The 20440-nt window shown below is 63.9% G+C and overlaps 1 protein-coding gene across 12 annotated transcripts; it reads left to right on the top strand.

The window, feature by feature from the left end:
* Nucleotides 1–233: 233 nt before the first annotated feature.
* Nucleotides 234–20326, top strand: SCRIB (scribble planar cell polarity protein). Of its 12 annotated transcripts, none has more exons than XM_065902946.1 (37): nucleotides 234–736; nucleotides 1909–2026; nucleotides 2134–2212; nucleotides 2302–2391; nucleotides 2493–2549; nucleotides 2636–2699; nucleotides 2791–2865; nucleotides 2937–3081; nucleotides 3491–3609; nucleotides 3776–3975; nucleotides 4045–4211; nucleotides 4301–4431; nucleotides 4532–4645; nucleotides 5470–5637; nucleotides 6137–6511; nucleotides 7148–7210; nucleotides 7619–7708; nucleotides 8133–8210; nucleotides 8868–9191; nucleotides 9275–9355; nucleotides 9433–9672; nucleotides 9970–10080; nucleotides 10160–10453; nucleotides 10548–10733; nucleotides 16097–16207; nucleotides 16289–16336; nucleotides 17394–17450; nucleotides 17968–18051; nucleotides 18169–18276; nucleotides 18369–18528; nucleotides 18604–18742; nucleotides 18838–19023; nucleotides 19129–19271; nucleotides 19349–19386; nucleotides 19520–19594; nucleotides 19801–19852; nucleotides 19952–20326. In XM_065902946.1, the coding sequence occupies exons 1-37, from the start codon at nucleotides 578–580 to the stop codon at nucleotides 20095–20097; spliced, it is 4875 nt and encodes a 1624-aa protein (XP_065759018.1). In that variant the 5' UTR covers nucleotides 234–577; the 3' UTR covers nucleotides 20098–20326. The 12 variants fall into 12 exon arrangements, with proteins under 12 accessions (XP_065759018.1, XP_065759019.1, XP_065759015.1 ...); XM_065902947.1 differs by having other exon boundaries at nucleotides 4523–4645; nucleotides 7166–7210; XM_065902943.1 differs by having other exon boundaries at nucleotides 4523–4645.
* Nucleotides 20327–20440: the final 114 nt, after the last annotated feature.

The following is a 20440-nucleotide window of genomic DNA, read 5'->3' as shown; positions in this document are numbered from 1 at the left end:
GGGGGGGGTGCAGGGCGGTGGTGGAGGGAAGGCAGGAAATCGAGCCGCTGGTTAAGGTGCTGGCGGTGGGGAGCGCAGGCTTTGAGCGGACTTCAGCTCCCACCATTCCTTGCGCCAGGGGCAAGCCGAGCTTCCCGACAGGCCGTGCGCGGGGCCGCTACGGGTCCTCGGAGGCACCGGCGCCGCAGGGCCTTGTGGGGGTTGCAGTTCGGGGCGGCGAGGGCGGGCCTCGGCTTCCCGGCGGGCTGCGCGGCGACCGGCGGTTGTCGGCGGGGCAGTCCGGCGGGCAGCGGTGGCCGTTCCGACTGCGGCACAGGCGGCGGGCGAGCGGACGGACCGGTCAAGTGGGCCAGGCGGGATGCCGGGCCGCTACCACGTCCTGAGAGTCTGAGCGCCGGCCGGGCCGCGCCCCCCACCCAGGCCGCCGCGGTCCGAGCGTTCCGAGCGCGGGCCCGGCCCAGCGCGCCGCCGCCACCGCCACCGCCCCGGGCCGCCCCCTACCTCTCTCCCGGCCCGGCGCTCATGCGGGCCGAGCCCCGCCCCCCGCTCGCCGCCGGATCCCGCGCCCGCCCGCACCATGCTCAAGTGCATCCCGCTCTGGCGCTGCAACCGGCACGTGGAGTCGGTGGACAAGAGGCACTGCTCGCTGCAGGCCGTGCCCGAGGAGATCTACCGGTACAGCCGCAGCCTGGAGGAGCTGCTCCTCGACGCCAACCAGCTGCGCGAGCTGCCCAAGGTAAGTGGCCGCCGGCCCAGCCCTTGTTCCAGGTCGTCAGGGTCAGTCTGGATGAGACGGTCCGCTCCTCCGAACCCTCAGCCGGCGCTGGCCTGTGCGGGACACCGCAGTGTCCAGCCGGCCCTGCTAGTTCTTACTGGCCAGAGCCCCACCCTGGCCAGCCCCACCCTCCTCACCCAACGCCGGCGCTGGCACCAGGTGGCATCGGTCATCAGGTGCCTGCCTGGGGGTGGGGATGGTCACAGCCTAGAGGAGGAGCTACAGATGGAAAGCCTCGGGGGAAGGTGGATGGGCTTGAGGTAGATCCGGGTGGAAGGTTAACCGGGCGGGCTGATGGATGCGAACTTGCTGGACTACTCTGGAGGGGGAGCCCAGCCTCTGTCCTGACTGCTCTCTTCCTTCAGGGTGCTGGGGTGGGGTCAGAGGGAGCCTTCTTATGGTGCCTGTCCCTGACAAGTCTGTGTTCCATCTACTTCTTACTGCCTTGTTTCTTCCCGTCAGCTTGCTTTCCTTCTAAGGCCACTTGGGAGAGAAGGTTTAAAGGAAGCAGGTCACAAAAGGATTTCCTTTTTGGAGATGGGGTGCTAAGTGGCCCAATGCCTGGGGGCTGCATGCCACAGAGGGTGTGGCTTCATTCCAGAACTTGGACCAGGACTCCTCACACGGATCTGTGGCCCCTGCTGTTTTCGCTGTATTTTTTTTGGTAGTTTCCAAATTCTTGTCAGCGTCTCAGGCTAGGCTGGTTGCTGGGGTGCAGTAGCAGAAACTACCGCAGGCTTTGGAGGGCCCACCGGTTGGGTGGGTGGAAGAAGTGATTCAGGTGGTAGGTAGAGAGCCCTGAGAGAAAAGAAAGGGCAGGAACAGGGACTCATCAGGTCAGAGAAAGGAAGTGACTTCTCAGTTAAGACTAAGACTCGAGTGTGTAAGGTAGGTCAGCTGGCAATGTTGTGTGTGTGTGTGGGGGGGGTGTCTCTGAGGTAACGCAAAGGGACCAGGTATCAAAAGTCAAGGAGTCAGAAGCTAGAGAAGCTGTGTGTATATGTTTTTGTCTTGTTGCTTTTCTTACTGCAGACCAGGGTGATGGGACAGGACTCAGGGTTCCTGTGTGGCCTGGAGCAGGGAGGGGCCTTCGCTACAGGGCCTGTCACCCTGACTCTACCCCCTACCCACAGCCCTTCTTTAGGCTACTGAACCTGCGCAAGCTGGGCCTGAGCGATAATGAGATCCAGCGGTTGCCTCCGGAGGTGGCCAACTTCATGCAGCTGGTGGAGCTGGATGTGTCCCGGAATGGTATGGAGCTGGGGCAGGCATGGGGTGGCATCTGAGGGTGGCAGGAAGGGCTTTGAGCTCCTGGAGGCTGTGGGCGTCTCTCCGTGGTGACCCCTTTCTCCTCACAGACATCCCTGAGATTCCTGAGAGCATCAAGTTCTGCAAAGCTCTGGAGATTGCTGACTTCAGTGGGAATCCCTTGTCCAGGTGGGTGGTGGCCACAGCAGGGCTGGGCATGGGATGTGGGGGTTCTGCAGCCCCAGCCTGGGCATCTGAGGACCCTCTTCTCTCCTCAGGCTCCCCGAAGGCTTCACTCAGCTACGCAGTCTGGCTCACCTGGCGCTAAATGACGTGTCCCTGCAGGCGCTGCCTGGGGACGTGGGCAAGTGAGTGCCTTCCTGCGGGGCGGGGAGCTCAGCCGAGCCCTGTTCCTGCACTGCTCCCCACCGTCCTGCCTCCTCTCATACTCTGTCCTGGTCTTGTTCAGCCTTGCCAACCTGGTGACCCTGGAGCTCCGGGAGAATCTGCTCAAGTCCTTGCCTGCGTGAGTGGGCTTGCCCCTGTCAGCAGCTGGCCCCAGGGACCATGGGCCATGTGGCCACAACAGACCTTGCTCTGTTTCCTCTGCAGGTCCCTGTCTTTCCTGGTCAAGCTGGAACAGCTGGATTTGGGAGGCAACGATCTGGAAGTGCTGGTGTGGAGAGGGTGGGGCTGTCGTGGGTGGGGCGGGGCCGGGCAGGGCGAGTGAGCCTTGGCCACCACCTGGTCCCCACCTCTTTTTGCAGCCTGACACCCTGGGGGCCCTGCCCAACCTGAGGGAGCTGTGGCTGGACCGGAACCAGCTATCTGCCCTGCCCCCGGTGAGTGAGGGTGTGGCTGCCACCCCACCTTGGGCCTGTCCCTCCCCCTGACCCTCTGCACCCACCCCCAGGAGCTCGGGAATCTGCGGCGCCTGGTGTGCCTGGACGTGTCTGAGAACCGGCTGGAGGAGCTGCCTGCGGAGCTCGGGGGGCTGGTGCTGCTCACTGACCTGTTGCTCTCCCAGAATCTGCTGCAGCGGCTTCCGGACGGCATCGGTCAGTGCTGGGAGGGGCATGGCTAGTGTGAACCTGGGCCAAGCGGGGTCCTGCGGCAAGGATCCCTGGCTCTGCTGGGTTCTGGGACCTGTCTCTGAGGAGGGGATGCATTGAGCCACAGTGGCACAACTTGTGTTCGCACCTGGGGAGCTAAGGCAGTGCAAGGTGGCAAGTGCGGGTGGTGAGCTCGTGAGGGCACGATGAGGGACTGGGGACCTGGGAGCTGCTAGGCGTGCTCAGGTTGGTAGCAGGGTGGGGCAGTGAGCGCGCGTCTGGAGGGAGGCTGAGGTCTCAGCGGTCTCACAGTGCAGGAGGCAGGAGTCCTTGCCCCAGCTCAAGCTGCTTCAGTCTCGTGAGTGTCCATGCTCCCAGCCCTACTGAGCCTGTTGCTGCATCTTCCCAACGCCAGGTCAGTTGAAGCAGTTGTCCATCTTGAAGGTGGACCAGAATCGCCTGTGCGAGGTGACAGAAGCCATCGGGGACTGTGAGAACCTGTCGGAGCTGATTCTCACAGAGAACCTGCTGACGGTGGGGCCGGTTTCAGAGTTAGTGTGGGAAGCAGGGAGGATGGGGGAACACCTGGAGGCGTGCAGAGTGGTGGGAGCCAGATATCTGCTTCGTCTGGGCCAGAGCAAGGGCAGAGACTGCACCCTCGGGCTCCTGCTGGTCTCTGATCCTCACTCCTCCCGGCCAGGCCCTGCCCCACTCCTTGGGGAAACTGACCAAGCTGACCAACCTCAACGTGGACCGGAACCACCTAGAGGTACTGCCACCTGAGATTGGGGGCTGCGTGGCACTCAGCGTCCTCTCTTTGAGGGACAACCGCCTGGCCGTCCTGCCACCAGAGCTTGCCCACACAGCTGAGCTACACGTGCTGGATGTGGCGGGCAACCGGTGAGTGCCGCCCCCATCCAGCGGCGCGGGGCCTGGCTCTCCTAGAGCTGACCTTGCCCCCACCCCCAGGCTGCAGAGTCTGCCATTTGCACTCACGCACCTCAACCTGAAGGCCTTGTGGCTAGCAGAGAACCAGGCGCAGCCCATGCTTCGGTTCCAGACCGAGGATGACGCCCAGACAGGCGAGAAGGTTCTCACCTGCTACCTGCTGCCTCAGCAGCCGCTGCCCAGCCTTGGTAGGTCGCTGGGGGCGGGGCCTGGGATGGGGCGGGGCCTGGGGCGGGGCGGGGCGGGGCGGGGTTCCCCCTGACAGACGCTTCCACAGAGGACCCTGGGCTGCGGAGCAGCCCTTCGGAAAGCTGGGGTGACGCCCCGCTCAGCCGTGTCAGCGTCATCCAGTTCCTGGAGGCCCCCGTGGGTGACGACGACCCGGAGGAAGCCGCTGCTGAGAAACGGGTATGGCGGGGTGGGGTCCCCGGGGGCTCCCGCCTCCCTGCCCCCGCCTGACCCCTACCCCACCTGCCCCTCACCCCTGTGCCCACTGCAGGGTCTGCAGCGTCGGGCTACGCCACACCCCAGCGAGCTCAAGGTGATGAAGAGGGGTGTGGAGCGCCGGAGCGAAGCCACCTCCTGCAGGCCTGACCCTGTGCCACCCTCACCCTCCGAGGAGGTGCTTGTGGGGACCCGCAGGCCACGGGAGGGATAGCTGCCCGCCTTACAGACCTTCCCGCGGGAGCCCCGGGCTGGGTGCAGGGCTCCCGGCCGGCATGGTCATGGGGAACCCACCAGGAGAGGAGCCAGGCTGTGGTGCTGGTTGGGAAGCTCAGGGCCAAGTTCGCGCGCCTTCCGCAGAGCAGGCCACCTCCACCCAGGGCCGCTGGGCAGACACAAGAGCCTTCTGGCATGGACGTGGGGCAGCTGCCTGTGAGGAGCCAGGAGCGACTGGAGAAATGGGCCTGTGGGCTGGCACGTCTCAAGGGTACCCACACTGTCAGCTTCCGTGAGGGGGGCTGTTCAGAGTCAGGCAGGCCCAGCTCCGCTCGCTCAGGGCCTCTGGGTATAGCAGGGTGGCTGGTGCGTGGGGACACGTGGCGGGACCTGTGTCTGCAATGCACTGCCACCCACGGGAAGCTGCCCTCGCTGGTCCGGGAGGCATGCTCATGCTGGTTGGGGCACCTGCCCATCCTCGAGCTGGCGTTCGCTTGGGGGACTGGTCAACCTCTGCCCTTGTGATTTTTTTGGAATGAGCCTTGAGGGTTCAAACTACAGAAGGGTGGTTTTGTGTATCCGCAGCTGTTGGAGCTGGAAGTGCGGCTTCCCTAGGGGTGGGACAGCAGGCACCCCAGAGGATGAGCACAGACTTCCTGCAGGATGGGGGCAGCTAGGAGGGGAAACTCCCGAGGCTCTGTGGTCAGGCAGCAGGGAGCCCTGGGGTGCATCCTGCAATGTGGGATCCTCCGGGGTAGCCCAACCCATTGCCTTCCCTTGCCACAGGAGAAGAGGCTGAGCATTGAGTCTGGCCTGAGTGCAGACTCGCACCTGTCTGCCGGCACAGCCTCCCAGGGCGAGCCTGAGGACCCGCTGGCTGAGGAGGAGGGGCTGAGCCAGCAGGAACCCATGCCAGCCACCCAGGAGGAGGTCATGGAGGAGACCTACGAAGAGGTGAGACTGGCCTTGGGGGCCGCTTGCTCAGGGGCGGGCCTGCCAGCTCCCACCCCTCCTCCTTTTCAAGCAGATGTGCAGGCAGGACCAGATAGTTCTTTCAGGTGGGCCCCCAGTTGCACTCTTACCTATGTGGGGCCCAGCAGGAGTCAGGCTGCCCCAGGCCGGGGCGAGGGCTTGGGGAGGAGGGTCTGTACCTCAAGGCCGGCTCCAGCCTGGGCCCTGCCCACCCATGCCTGTCACTACAGCAGGTTCCCCTCTGGAACGTTCCCAGACACCAGGGCCTTTCTCGCGGTCCTGCTGGGGCCCTGCCTTGGGGCTGCTGAGAGCATGGTGGGCAGAGCCTCCCAGCCCCCAAGCCTGCTCTTCCCGCTGACTGCTCTGTGCCCCTCGCTGGCTCGTCACTTGTCCCTGTTCTTTGAGCAGCGGACCCTCTCAGCGCCTGTCTGCTACCTTAGCCCTGTGCTCGGGGGTGGGCCAGCCTAGTCCTCACGCTCAGCTCTCACAGCCCACCGTGCGCTTCGCGGAGGACACGCTGCTCCTGCCCAGGGAGGATGGCGAGAGTGAGGAGGGCCAGCCAGAGGCGCCCTGGCCCTTGCCAGGGGGCAGACAGAGGCTCATCCGCAAAGACACGCCCCACTACAAGAAGCACTTCAAGATCTCCAAGCTGCCCCAGCCTGAGGCCGTGGTGGCCCTCCTGCAGGGGACACCGCCAGACAGTGAGGGCCCGGTGGGGGCTGGGGGCTGGCACAATGGCCCCCACATGTCCTGGGCTCCGAGAGCAGAAGAAGAGGAGGAAGGCGAGGCTGAGGAGGAAGAGGAGGGGGCGGCGGTGGAGGAGGAGAAGGCGGCCGCCTCTGTACCTTCTGTCAAGGTGGGTCTGGGCCCACACGCCAACCTGAACCCGGCTGGCCAGGCCCCCTGGTCCACATCGGTGTGGGTCCCAGGCGACTCGAGGCAACTGGCACGGGAGGTGCCTGTCCCCAGCTTCTCACTCTCCTCTGCAGGCCGGGTGCTAACTCAGTTGCGAGCTCCGTGCTGGCCCTGTAGCCCCATCCCAATCCCCTGGCAGTCCCCCCCTCTACCCAGGCCCCTCTGCCTGCCCTGGCCTCTGGAGGGCTGGCTCTCACGGGTCTCTGTCTTCTCCATGGGATGCTGTGCCCCGCAGCAGCCCTGCGTGTCTGTGGTTCTGCGCTGAGCACAGACAGCCTAGTACTGTGGCAGCTGAGAGGGCCTGGGCGGTCAGAGCTGGCACAGCCAGGCCTAGGCCCACCTGGCACCAGCCCAGCCTGCCCATTTGGCAGGTCGGCAGCAGCAGCCAGGCCTCCAGACCGGAAGGGACCCCCTGCCTGGGGGCAGCACCAGACCCAGGCAGGAAGGGCGCTCAGTCTGTGGGAGCTTGGTGTGGTCTTCTCTCTCTCTCTCTCTTGCTCGTGGCGGGGCCGGGCAAGGAGGTGGCGGGGCCGGGCGGCAGCTGACCTGCATGTCCTTGCTGGTCCTGTCCTAACAGGGGGTGTCGTTTGACCAGGCCAATAACCTGCTGATAGAGCCCGCTCGCATTGAGGAGGAAGAGGTCTGTACCTGCTTGCCACTGCACTCTTGCCCCGGGCTTTGCGGGCCTTGCTCTCGGGCTGCGGGCTCTCCATCTCTTTCCCACTGCTACTCAGGCCTCCTCCCCAAACTCAGAGCCAGGGCCTGGGCTCCTGCTAGACCCACAGGGCACCGGCCTCCAGGCAGGGGTGGCCGATCTTGGAGGAGGTGCAGGGTGTGCCCCCTCTCCTGCAGCACTCTGGCCCTGCAAGGCCCCTGTCACCCACAGGTCAGCGCTCCCTCTGGCTGTGCTCCCTGGAGCCTGGCAACCCCACCTTCTCAGCTCCTCTGTGGCCCTAGCCAGCCCTGGGAGAGGTGGCTGGTGGCCAGAGGGGACCAGGCCCCGGCCCCTCAGCCCTCCCTGGACACGGCGCATCTGTTCTATTTGCAGCTGACACTCACCATTGTGCGGCAGACGGGGGGCCTGGGCATCAGCATTGCGGGTGGCAAGGGCTCCACGCCCTATAAGGGGGATGACGAGGTGAGGAGCTGCCCCCACCCTGTGCTGCCCGCGGGGTCCCTGCTCCTCCAGCACATGAGGTCCTGGAGGCCGGGGTTGCGGGGGGCAGGGTCATAGAGGACGATCAGGGCCACCGGTCTGCCCGCCGTCTCCTTCAACCTCACCTCACTTTCACCGGCGCCTCTTGCGCTGTGTGCGGCTTGAACTTCCCGGGACTAACCTGCACCCTCACTCCCTGATGCCCGGGACCTCACAGCAGCCCACACCTAGGCTGTCTGACCACTGCAGGCCCACTTCTGCCTTTCCTGCACTCTGGGGTGTCTTTGCAGCCCTGACTGGGGGGCTTCTGAGCCTCGCACAGCTGCTGGGGGCCCCTCTCCACAAGGGCAGGGTGGAGGCCCCTCTAGGCATCCACTGACGTTCTTGGACTGTCTCTGTCCTGCAGGGCATTTTCATTTCCCGTGTGTCTGAGGAGGGCCCTGCGGCTCGGGCTGGGGTCCGAGTAGGTGACAAGCTCCTTGAGGTGAGCCCCCCGGCCACCGTGTAAAGTGCACACCCTTGGGACCTCTCAGTCCCACTTTTGGTGCTGGGCTGCCTCCCTTCCAGGAAGGGGGCACCCAACTCCTCCTGAGAGCGCCAAGCATGGGACCCCTACGAGGCATGGAGCTCATAAGCTAGAGCTCTGGGTAGACCGGAGGTCAACCCAAGGCAGAAACTCGCGTCTGGGCAGGAGGCCTGTGGGATGGGGCTCTGGCCATGTCAGGGAGCGTTGGAGGCCACGTGCCTGTGGTCTTAGGTGTCAGGGGGGTCAGAGGGCCGTGTGCCTTTCCCTGGGGGACCAGGGCAGGAGGAAGTGACCCTGCACTCACTTGGCAGAGGGGCTGCTGTGTCTCAGCAGCTCAGAGAGCCCGGGGCAGGGTCAGACGCGCAGAACCCCCGGCATCCTCCCCAGGACTGCTCAGATAAGGAGCAGGTGTGCGGGGCGGGGCGCCAGGACTGGGCGCTGTGGACTAGTAGGGGCGTCGCCTGCTTCCTCAACAGTGGGCCTCCCGGGCCTGCATTGCCCAGATAGGTAGCTGGTACCCACAGGGAGGGGGGTAGCAGGCCCTGGCACGCTGCAGCTTGTGCCCGCTCGGCCGGCCCACCTGTGGAGGGTGCGCTGACGAGTGCTGTGTGGCAGGTGAATGGCGTGGCCCTGCAGGACGCGGAGCACCAGCAGGCCGTGGAGGCGCTGCGTGGGGCGGGCGCCACCGTGCACATGCGGCTGTGGCGGGAGCGCATGGTGGAGCCTGAGAACGCGGTCACCGTCACGGCCCTGCGGCCCGAGGATGACTACAGCCCGCGGGAGCGGCGAGGGGGCAGCCTGCGCCTGCCCCTGCTCCCACCCGAGCCCCCCAGGCCCCCCCGCCAGCGCCACGTGGCCTGCCTTGTGCGCAGCGAGAAGGGGCTGGGCTTCAGCATCGCAGGCGGGAAAGGCTCCACGCCCTACCGGACCGGCGACGGGGTGAGGCTGGGCCAGGGGGCAGAGCGGGGCAGGGGGCAAGCCTGGCCAGCCTGCAGATACCCACTAGCCATCCCCCGCTGCAGGGCATCTTCATCTCCCGCATCGCTGAGGGGGGCGCCGCCCACCGGGCAGGCACCCTGCAGGTCGGCGACCGCGTCCTTTCTGTGAGTGCGGCGGTGGGCCTGCCCAGCACCTGTGCACCCCTCTCCCTGGGGCTGTCTGACTGGCTGCGCTCTTGCAGATCAACGGGGTGGACATGACCGAGGCCAGGCACGACCATGCCGTCTCCCTGCTGACCGCCGCCTCGCCCACCATCGCCCTGTTGCTGGAGCGGGAGGCTGGGGGGCCCCGAGCCCCGAGCCCTCCGCCCCACTCCTCCCCACCCACCACTGCTGCCCCTGCTGCCCCAGGGGAGCCCGGGCCTCTGAGGCTGTCCCCTGGTTTGCTGGCCGCTGCCCTGGAGGGGCCGTACCCAGTGGAGGTGAGACCACAGCCCTGACCCTGCCCACCAGCCAGCCCCCTTCTCCACAGCCACACAGCTCTAGGTGTGGGGTGTTGGCCCCACTTGTGGGAGAACAAGGGCCTATGCCCTGTCCTGTCTGGCTCCAGGACACAGGGCATCATTCTGTAGGGGCTTCTTCCTCCTGCAGTCTTCTGCACCCTCACAGGGCCTCCCTATGGTGGAGCTCCCTGGTCTCACACACTTGCTGGTCTTGGGAAGGCTCCCTCTAATGTTCAGCTTGTTCAAGCCACCCTTCCTGTTCCTCCGTGTTCCCAGGAGATCTGTCTGCCCAGAGCGGGGGGCCCCTTGGGGCTCAGCATCGTTGGGGGCTCCGACCACTCCAGCCACCCATTCGGTGTCCAGGAGCCTGGCGTGTTCATTTCTAAGGTAGAGCAGGCCCTGCGGGCGTCTCAGGGTGCAGGGTGGCCCAGCCCCCTGCCCATGGCACTCGGCCCTCCCCCCACAGGTGCTCCCGCGGGGCCTGGCTGCACGCAGCGGCCTGCGGGTCGGGGACCGCATCCTGGCAGTGAATGGGCAGGATGTGCGGGAGGCCACGCACCAGGAAGCCGTCAGCGCCCTGCTCCGGCCCTGCCTGGAGCTGGTACTGCTCGTGCGGAGGGACCCGCCGCCCCCGGGCATGCGGGAACTGTGCATCCAGAAGGCCCCCGGGGAGAGGCTGGGCATCAGCATCCGTGGGGGCGCCAAGGGCCACGCTGGAAACCCCTGCGACCCCACCGATGAGGGCATTTTCATCTCCAAGGTGAGCTCCTGCTCACCTGCCCACCCCGTGGGCTTCTCGGGCGGGGAGGGGCCCAGCTCCGGGGCTGGTCCTGAGTGCGGTAGTCTCCCCACAGGTGAGCCCCACGGGAGCAGCTGGGCGAGACGGCCGTCTGCGGGTGGGGCTGCGGCTGCTGGAGGTAAACCAGCAGAGCCTGCTGGGCCTGACACACGGCGAGGCCGTGCAACTGCTGCGCAGCGTGGGCGACACCCTGACCGTGCTGGTCTGCGACGGTTTCGACACCAGCACTGCCACCCCCGAGGTCAGTGTTCCCCGGCTGGTGCTCAGCCACAGGGACTGGGTCCTGCCCCCAGTGTGGCCGGGAGGCTCCTGGTCCGTCGGGGCCAGGACGCGCTTGGCCGTTGCGAGTCAGACCTGGGGGAGCCGTGCGCTGCGGGTGCCAGGCCCTCGTCTTGGCCTCACTCGCGGCCCTGATGGGACAGAGCGTGTGTACAGAAGACCTGGTTGCGTTTTCAAAGAAAAGGTTGAACCAGGCCAGCAGCATTTGTGCCCTGGGGCTGCCAGGCCAGGGCAGGACAGCCCAGAGCGGGACACAGCCCACCTGCAAACCCCCGGGGCCTGCCACGCCGGCCTGGCGCCGGCCTGCTTTCTGTTTCTAGCAAGCCCCTTAGGGAGCTCAGGGCCCGGACCCGTGTCCCCGCGCAGTCGCCTGGGCGGGCCTGTGGGGACCCAGCGGTTCTCCGTCGTAGCTCCTGGAGGAAGTGTAGGCTGCCAGGCCCGGGACTGGGCTGCAGAGGCCTGGGATCCAGCCCGGCCGTGTCCTGCACCAGCCTGGCCGTGCCCTCTCAGGGGTCCCTGCTGTCTTGTGTTGTCACCCCCCCGGGCTCCCAGCGTCAGCCGAGGGGGGCCGCTTCCCCTGCAGCACCCCCCACGCCCCGCCTCCGGGGGCTCGTTCCCCGCGGCAGCTGCCAGCTGAGGGCCTCCTTGCTGGGGATGGGGCTGCAGTGGGTCTCTGGGACAGCAGCCTACTGCCCCTGTCCCTGCACTGCCGAGGCGGGGCCCCCCTTCTTCTGTGTGTCGTCTCCTGAGCTGGGAAGGATGGTGCGTTTGTCCTTGTTTCTCCTGCCTGAGCACTGGACTGGGACCCCACTCCCTGGGTTCTGGGGCCCCTTGTTGGCCTCTGTGCCCTCATCCCTGTGTGCCTGCAGGAACCCTAACCTGTCGTTTCTGGTGAGGAACCTTGCTCAGGTTTTCCAAAGGAGGCTATGTCTTCTGCTTTCTCATTTAAAGTTTGACCTTACATGTTTCGGTCAGTACATGTACCTGTTTTTAAGGTTTCAGTACAAAGAGAGCAAATACACGCCAGGGCGAAGAGCAGAGCAGGTGTCTCCCCTGCTTTACAGAGGCCTCCCTGGACTCTTCTGACTGTCTGGCCACCTCTCCCTGGGTTGCTGTGTTTCCAACCAGAGTGCTCAGAGCCCGTCTTGATGCTTTTGGGGGGGTTTCTGCAGGACAGCACCCTGGATGAAGGGGTGTTGGGCCCGAGGCCGCAGGCTTGCCCCACCCCCGCCCAGCCTCAGGCTACACCAGCTTGTCTCCGTGGACCTGGCGTCCTTTGACGTGTGACTCACGTAACTCGCAGTTCATCTTTTGCATTGTAAGCTTCTGTTTTTTTGTTGCATAGGGCATGAGTGGGTTTTGTCTTTTGCTCCTTCACAACGGCCTCTCTGGGGTTATAGAAACGTTAAGACTGTGAGTGACGTCTTCTACCCTTCTTCAAAATGTCTGGATTGATTATGAAAACCCTCTCTGGGGCAAGATTGTCAAAGTTATTTTTTAGAAAACAGAGCACTACAATCCACTGCAATTGCTTCTCAAGCAAGTGGATCTTCCATCCCAGTGGAATGTACTGAACCGTCCATCATTTTCCCACTGATCGGGATAGGTCTGACTTCCTTGTGGATTGCATATGCATCCCGTGGCCCCAGGAGCTGGCCATGTTCTTGAGCCGATGCTGCTGACCTCGGTGTGGCCACTTTAGAGTGTATTTCAGGAGACCTAACTGGTGAAATCACACACTGTTTTTTCTCCTTTTGACAACTTTTAGTTTGTTTTCATGTGTTTTCTCTTCCAAACGGACCTGCCAATTCTGTAAGTTGGTTGGGACCTAGGGGTTAACTTTGAGCTCTGTAACTGTGAGTAATGTTTCTCCAGGCACATTCCTAGGTTGCTCTTGCTTTCTTGTTGATTCTCATCAGTGACTTTGTTGCATCTCCTGGAGGAAACCCTGAGGCCCAGGTGGTGGCTGCGGGTCCCCTTTTCCTGGGAGGTCAGGCTCCTCTGTCCCCCTGGGAACCTGGTGATGGTGGACAGTGACCTTGCCTTGTGCCGACTTGGAGGCGGTAGTTTATATAACATTCTTTTAAACTTGGAGGGCTGTTTCCATTTATAATCTGTAAGAATTTTCTCTGAAATGAGTGCTGAGTTTTCTGGAGTCCTTTTATTGGTGGCTTTTACAACCCTGTGCCAAGTACGAAGAGGTGCAGCCCACAGGCTTCCTCCAGCTAGCTTGCTGCTTGAAAGAAAAAGGGGTGACGTGTATCTGTCAGGACACCAGTCATCTACCCAGCCCCATTTCTCTTAACCTCAGCCCACCTGCTTCCTCTGTGGTGACCCGTTCAACCCCTGTAGGAATGAGGGTTCACAGCCATCTCTCCAAACTTTGGGTTCTGCCAGCCCGTCTTCACATCAGCTGTGCCCTGGCCTCCTCCCCAACCTCTGCACGGCAGGCGGCGGGCTGGCATCAGGACCTGCCTGTCCGTGCTCTGTGCCGGCCACTGCCCCCAGAGCCCCGCCCCAGCGGGCAGGCCTGGTGGCCAGCTGGGGGCAGCGCTGCAGGGGCCGCTGTGCACTTCCAAGAGCTTGCTGACGTGCTCAACATGTTTGGTGCAAAGTCCAGAACATTTTGTCCCCTCCCCTCCACTTCTGTGGTCCTGTCACCGTCTTGATCTGATTTCTGCCATCTCTTCCTCCCCATCACACTCACCAAAGTTTTGTATATTTTAGCAGCCTTCTCAGAAAAACCACCTTTTGGATTTTGATCAAGACTGCCTTTCTTTTCTATGTTTCCTTGATTACTGACCGAAGGAAGACTGCCTCAGTTACTCCTTCCTCATGTAGTGCTTTCAGTCATTCTAATGACCTTTCTGTAAAGAAGAAATTTTATCAGCTATTTTTTATCCTAAAATAAGATTTTGTATAGGAGATGTGTGGTAAACACTCTGATTCTTTCCTTTCATTGGTTGATTTTTAAATAACAAGTGGCTGCCCTGGAAACCCCCAGGGTGACTGCTTTTTGGTCTTTGCCGTCCTCGTGAGGCAGGGTACCCGCGTGGGCACCGTGGTGACAAGCCAGTGACATACCGGCTTGATGGTGCACCCAGGCATCCCTGTGTCTCCTGCCTCAGTCCTGGTGTGGGGCTCAGACCATCACTGGCTGGTCCTTGTGGCCTTGCTCCTGGGCCTCTGCAGCACACGGGTCCTGGGGAGGCAGGCTCCTAGGGGAAAAAAATCTGTGAGGTTGTTACTTTCAACCCATGCTTAAGGATAGGAGGCTTTGATTCTTTTGACTTTATATTTGTGTCTCTTTTTCTCACCTTAAAAGTCATTTTATTAAATTAATATCATAATTATTGATTTCAAAAAGCCATATCAGTGTTATTACTAGTAATAAGACCATTAATAGCATTTTAGCATTTCTTGATGTCCTTAGGATTTATCCACTTAAGAGGTATAGTCAAAATACTATGTTATGTCACTTGGAAATAGTTCTCCGTATTGTTCTACTACCAGCTTGTCATAGAGTTAGGCTTATCTTTGTTTAAGTTTTATTTTTGGCTGCACTGGTCTTGTTGCTGTGCACTGACTTCTCACTGAGGTGGCTTCTCTTGTTGGGAAGCACAGACCCTAGACCCTGGGTTCAGTAGTTGGTGGTTCGTGGGCTTAGCTGCTCTGCGGCATGTGGGATCTTCCTGGAACAGGATCAAGCCTATGTCCCCTGCATTGATAGGTGAATTCTTAACCACTGGGCCACTTAGGAAAGCCCAGAACTCATTTTCAGTTCTTAAAGATGACTTTAAAAGTGGAGTTTCCTGGAAGCTCCCCTGCGACCGGGGCGGGGAGGACACGGCGTGCTCACTGCTGCGTCGCGAGGTCAGTCTCCAGTCCAGGAGCAAAGACCCTGCAAGTGAGCAGCGCGGCCGGGAGGACAGACTGGCTGCTCACGTTAAACCTTTGCCAGCTGTGAATACAGCCCCTCCAGGAGTCTGAATCCCCTCTCGGTGCCCCTCAGGCCAGCATCTGCATTAGTGTGGTTTCTCCTGCTGTTATTTCTATTTTGAAAGATACAAGCAAGTAGGTAAAGTATTGACAATTTTAGAGTTGAAGAAAACTGTCAAGGACAGTAGACAGGACCTCTCACTCAGAGGCCCTGCATGCTTCCCACCAACGGTCCAAGGCGACCTTTAGAGCCACAAGGCGTGTGGGCATCTGGTTGTCTCCCAGCCTGACCTGGAGCTTCGGGTGAGCACAGGCCATCATGGCGTGGATGATGCTCACAGGGGTCTGTCCAGTGCCTCCTCAGGACGAGCTGCAGTGGCTACATTTTGGCGGGGTTATCACAGAGCTCACACTGTCTCAGAGGGCCTCCCACCAGACCCACGGGTGGTGGTGCCTGCATGGGGGCATCTCTGGGTCTCCCCACCAGCTGACACTTTCCCCCGGGGAACTGACAGGCGCTATGCAGGTGCTTGGGGAGGGCAGCGGCTCCCTCCTCCTCATCAGCCCCAGGGCAGTCGCGCGCCCTTCCCACCACTCCTTCCACAGGCGCTGGGCGGCGCCTTCCTTAGCGCAGATTTCCCCTTTTATCTCGTGATGAGAGTTGTCACTGCTGCTGTTGATATCTGGTGCTCCAGCCATCCAGACGGAGCTGACGAGAGGGCTTCTGGCTGGCCCGGGGCCCTGTTCGGGGGCCCTGGCCGGGGCCCAGGTGGGGCCCTGGCCCACCTCCCTCAGGCAGCCTCCTTTCTAGCACAGCAGGAAGTCTGGGGTCACCTCACTTTCCCATACCTTCTTTCTCCAAGGAGCACTGGTTCCCTTAGTGGACAGGGCTATTTAGGAGCCGGATGTGGGCGCGGGGTATGCTCCTGGCTCTTAGGGTCTCAGGACCGCTCGGGGGCTGGGTTTTGCCCATGAGCAGGCACCTTTCACGTCCTGATCGTTGCTTACGCTGGAGAAGTGCATGTTCAGGTCTACTGTCATCATCACTCCAGTCAACACCACAGTCAAGTCTTCCTCCTTTAAAGGGCCTTTTCCGATGTCAGGAATCTGTCGGCCTCCTTCCGCTGGACTTTGGCCGCAGCCCCTCTGTGCTGCGAGGCTCCTCACTGCCCCCACCACCTCGTCGGCTCTGTGCTCCCGGGGTGCGTGTCCACAGCCGCCCTCTCTCACCCAGTGCCCCGCATTGCCATGTCCTCTGGAGCGTGGTGTGCAGACGTGACCTGTGGGTGCCCTGGGCATAGATGCGATGGTGGCATGGAGTCCTGAGCGACCAGAGCCCACCCCAGAGGTTGCCTCAAGTGTGGTCACTCCACCCCTCCCCCGCAGGTGTCCCCAGGCGTCATCGCCAACCCCTTCGCAGCTGACCTTGGCCGCCGGAACAGCCTGGAAAGCATCTCCTCCATCGACCGAGAGCTGAGCCCTGAGGGCCCCGGCAAGGTCAGAGCCGCCCGCAGCCAGCAGCCCCTGGGCTGGGAGCCTAAGGCTATCGGCCCCGACCACTGTCTCCTCTGCTCACAGGAGAAGGAGCTGCCCGGACAGATCCCACTGTGGGGCCCGGAGGCCACGGTGAGTGCCCAGGCCCTCCCAACCCGCATGGCGGGCTCCTCCCCACAGCCCAGCATCCCCGGGCCTGGCTGCCCACCCCGCACTCTGGCAGGCACGGCCCTGGCAGCTCTGTGTCCACTCTAGCCCCAGGGTTGGAGCCCAGAGAGCCTGAAGCAGGCCTGCCAAGCCCCGGCTGCCACCCCTGGTGCCGGCAGCGTGCAGAGGGTCAGTCCCTGGTCGTCACACCCCTGTCCTGGCCTCCGCCCACTTGTCCGTCAGTCCTACCCCCGTCTTGCCTCCTTCCCTTCACCTGAGGCCTTGCAGGACAGAGCTCTGCCAGGATTCTGCCCCCCGGGGAGAGGACTGAGGGCTCAAAGGGCCCTCGTGCGGGGCAGGGACTGGCCAGGGTGCCCGAGCTGGAGCGCCACCCCTAGCCTGGCATGTGTCTGTCGTCCTCCACCCCTGAGCCCAGCTGTGATGCACCCGCTGCCACCTGCCCCCCGCCACCCCACAGAGGCAGACTGGAGGCAGAGCAGAGGGCTGTGGGCCCAGGGGCCACCGGAGGAGCCGTCAGAGGGGAGCAGGCTGGGAGGTGGGCCTGCACTGCAGTGGGGGCAGGGCCCTGGGCACAGGCCTGTGGTTCTCAGCCCTTGCCTGGAGGGCGGGCTGCCCAGCGCCAGCTGCTGCCGGGAGACCCCGCAGGGCTGGTGGGAAGGCTGTGCTGGCTGGGGGCGAGTGAGCCTGCTCAGGGATTTTGTGCTCAGCCCCACACAGGCAAGAGCAGGAAGCCCCCAGGAGGGGAGGGGGCCCAGTGTCCCCGGTCAGAAAGAGGCACAGCTGGAGGTGGCTCGCAGGGGGGCGGGCCTCTCTGACTGACAGGCCTCTGAGGCTCATGGGGAGGGTGGCCACCCCACCCAGGGGAAGCCCAGCCCATCCATCTCAGATGTCTCGGGGCTGCTCAGGTCAGGGAGTTGAGGACTAGCCTTTGTGCTACTGAGGCAGTCACCCCCCCAACCTCCTCCTAAGGGGCCCCCAGCCCTGCCTGACCCTCCTGACACCCACCACTCTGCTCTTCCAGGTGCTGCCTGGAAGTGGAGAGATGGCTGAGGTCCCCTGCTCCCCTGGCCACCAGCAGGTGAGCACACAGGGCGGGGGGACTGCAGAGGGGCTCTGTGTGCAGAGTCTGCTCCTTCCGGGAGGGGTGCCAGGGCACACCTCTCCCCCAGCTGCCATCCCACAGGGGGATGGCCTGCAGGCCCCTTCCTGGCCCAGCTGGCTGGTATCACGGGCAGGAGAGCTCCCTTTGGCCTCCTGGGCAGAGGGGGGCTGGGGGTCAGGCTGGCCTTCCCCAGTGCCTGGTTGTTTTGCCCCCATCTGTCTTCATGTCTGGGAGTCCCCGGAGGCCCCTCCACCCTGCCCCGAGCCCCCACCTGCCTGCAGAGGCTCCCTGGTTCCGCTGCTTGGGGAGGGCCAGGCCTGGGGCAGACGCTGAGGTGCCAGCTTGGAGCCCACTGCCCAACTTCTGCCCCTTCCTAACGGGCAGCAGATGGGTGAGTGTCGGCCTCACCTCCTGGGCACCCAGCCGCCCACCTTGGCACTGTCTCTCTGCCCCACCCCGTCCCTCACACCCCCCCACCTGAACCCCTTTGCAGATAAAGCCTGGGGTGATCCAGCCACTGGCTCAGGCCTGGCCAAGGGGCTCCCTGGCCCCCAGGGGCAGAGGTGGTCCCCAGCCCGTGAGTGCCCTGACCCAGGGGGCAGGGATGGGGGCAGTCAGCAAGGACAGCTGGTGGCGGGGTGGGCGGTGCTGCAGGGACAGCTGTCCCTGCTCAGCTCACTGCGCCCGTCCCCAGCCCCCGTCCCCGCCCTCCCCTGCCGAGCTGCCGGCCAACGTGAAGCAAGCCTATAGGACGTTCGCCGCTGTGCCCGGCCTACACCCGCCTCTGGACACCCCTGCCCAGGTAGGTGGTGGGCAGCCCTCAGGTGCCCCTCTGCGTGCGCCTGCAAAGGTGTGACACCCAAGGGGCCGGGTCTCAGGGCGCGCTTCCCCCAGCCCCCCATGCCTGGGCCCACGGCCTCGCCGGAGCAGCTGTCCTTCCGCGAGCGGCAGAAATACTTCGAGCTGGAGATGCGGGTGCCCCAGGCCGAGGGCCCCCCTAAGCGCGTGTCGCTGGTGGGCGCCGACGACCTGCGGAAGATGCAGGAGGAGGAGGGTGAGCAGGCGGCAGCGGCGGGTGGCGGCGGGGAGGGGGTACACCAGCTCGTGGCCTGACACTCTGCTCCCCTAGCCCGCAAGCTACAGCAGAAGAGGGCACAGATGCTGCGCGACGCAGCGGCCGACACGGTGCGCCCAGAAGCTGATGCTCCCGAGGACGAGGAGCCTGAGGAGGAGCCACTCTGGGCCGGCCAGGGCCCCGTGGCTGAAGGGTGAGGCGGGGGAGGGCCGCCCCAGTCCCTGCCCCCAGCGCCCCTCCGCCCGTGCCCTGCGTCCCTCCACCCGGCCCTCCTGTCGCCCGGCCCAGGCTCGGCCCCGCGTCTCCCCCACCGCAGGGAGGCGGCGCCCCAGTGCGGACGGCCAAGGCCGAGCGGCGCCACCAGGAGCGGCTTCGTGTGCAGAGCCCCGAGCTGCCGGCCCCAGAGCGGGCCCTGTCCCCAGCTGAGCGCCGCGCCCTGGAGGCGGAGAAGCGGGCGCTGTGGAGGGCGGCCAGGTGAGGCCCCGTCCCACCCCACTCTCCGCCCGCCCCCGCCCGCTGCCCGCCCTGCCCTTCGCTGCCCGCCCTGCCCTTCGCTGCCCGCCCTCCACCCGCCCACAGGATGAAGTCCCTGGAGCAGGACGCCCTCCGTGCACAGATGGTCCTCAGCAAGTCCCAGGAGGGCCGAAGCAAGCGGGGACCCCTGGAGCGCCTGGCCGAGGCCCCCTCGCCCGCGCCCACCCCATCACCCACCCCCTTGGAAGGTCTGTGCGTTGGGCGGGAGGCGGGGGCCCAGCCTGCGGTGCAGACCTCTCCCGACGCCCCCTTCTTGTCTCTCCAGACCTCGGCCCCCAGACCGGCACCTCCCCAGGACGATTGGTGAGGAACCAGCAGCTGCCGCCCTCCCCTGCCGCCCTCCCCTGCCTCCCTCCCCTGGCGGGGCAGGGATCCAGGCCCCCACCCTCTCTTCTTCTTACGCTGTCTGCCTCTCTCCTCACGCTGTCCTTTCAAGGCCTTGTCTGGGAGGAAGTTTGACTACAGGGTGTTTGCCGCCCTCCCCTCTTCCAGACCTGTCTATGACATGCAGGTACCTTGGGCAGGCGTCCTGACTGGCTCCTGCCGCTTTCTGCTGAGCTTGTCTCCCAGCCTGTCGCCTGCTCTGTACCCTCCCTGTCCCCCCACCGCCTGCCCCCCCCACCCCAAGCCAGGGCTCTGCATGGACCCACCCAGGCTCCTGGGGGGTGCTTCAGGCAGGTCTGGGTAGGCCCTGACCAGCCCCTTTCCCCCTCGCAGTCCCCAGATTTCACTGAGGAGCTGAGGTCCTTGGAACCACCTTCAAGCCCAGGTGAGTTGGCAGGCCCGTGGCCCCCCGTCCCCCCTCCCCCCCGCCGTGCTCCAGGGTGCCAGGCCCATCGGCTCACTCGCTCCCTGCCCCCGCCTGCAGGTCTGCCAGAGGAGGATGGAGAGGTGGCCATGGTGCTTCTGGGCAGGCCCTCTCCAGGCTCTGCGGGTCCCGAGGAGGTGGCCTTGTGCAGCAGCCGCCGGGCCGTGCGGCCAGGGCGCCGGGGCCTGGGCCCAGTACCCTCCTAGAGGGGCGGGGTGCCTCCCCCGACTTGGGGTGGGGGCCCTGCCAGCGCCAACACCACCCTCGCCCCGAGTCTTTTAACCCGACCGGTAGCATTTTAAAGAGGTCCCCTGAGGAGTTCTGGCCACTGACTAACTGCCCCCTCCCCAGCCGGGACCTCCTGGCGAGACTGTAACTAGTGATGTTTGTACAACCAAAGACTCTATTTTGTGGTTTAAGGAGAATAAAATTGACTACGTTTTACATCTTGTCCATCTTACTCTGTCCACCTGCTGGCACACAAATGTGCACTCCTCTGTCCCTCCCAATCTGGGGGCAATGGGTGCGGGGACTCAGGACTCCAGGTGA

This window comes from Muntiacus reevesi, chromosome 12, assembly GCF_963930625.1.
Source record: "Muntiacus reevesi chromosome 12, mMunRee1.1, whole genome shotgun sequence".
In the NCBI taxonomy this organism is placed as follows: domain Eukaryota; kingdom Metazoa; phylum Chordata; class Mammalia; order Artiodactyla; family Cervidae; genus Muntiacus; species Muntiacus reevesi.
This window is presented reverse-complemented; position numbering and strand designations above follow the sequence as displayed.

Coding starts and splice junctions, on each gene's coding strand:
- SCRIB (XM_065902943.1), top strand. CDS start 578: ATGCTCAAGTGCATCCCGCTCTGGCGCTGCAACCGGCACGTGGAGTCG. Junction 9,673..9,969: donor AGGGGCCGTACCCAGTGGAG/GTGAGACCACAG, acceptor CCGTGTTCCCAG/GAGATCTGTCTGCCCAGAGC. Junction 18,277..18,368: donor CTCTGGACACCCCTGCCCAG/GTAGGTGGTGGG, acceptor CGCTTCCCCCAG/CCCCCCATGCCTGGGCCCAC.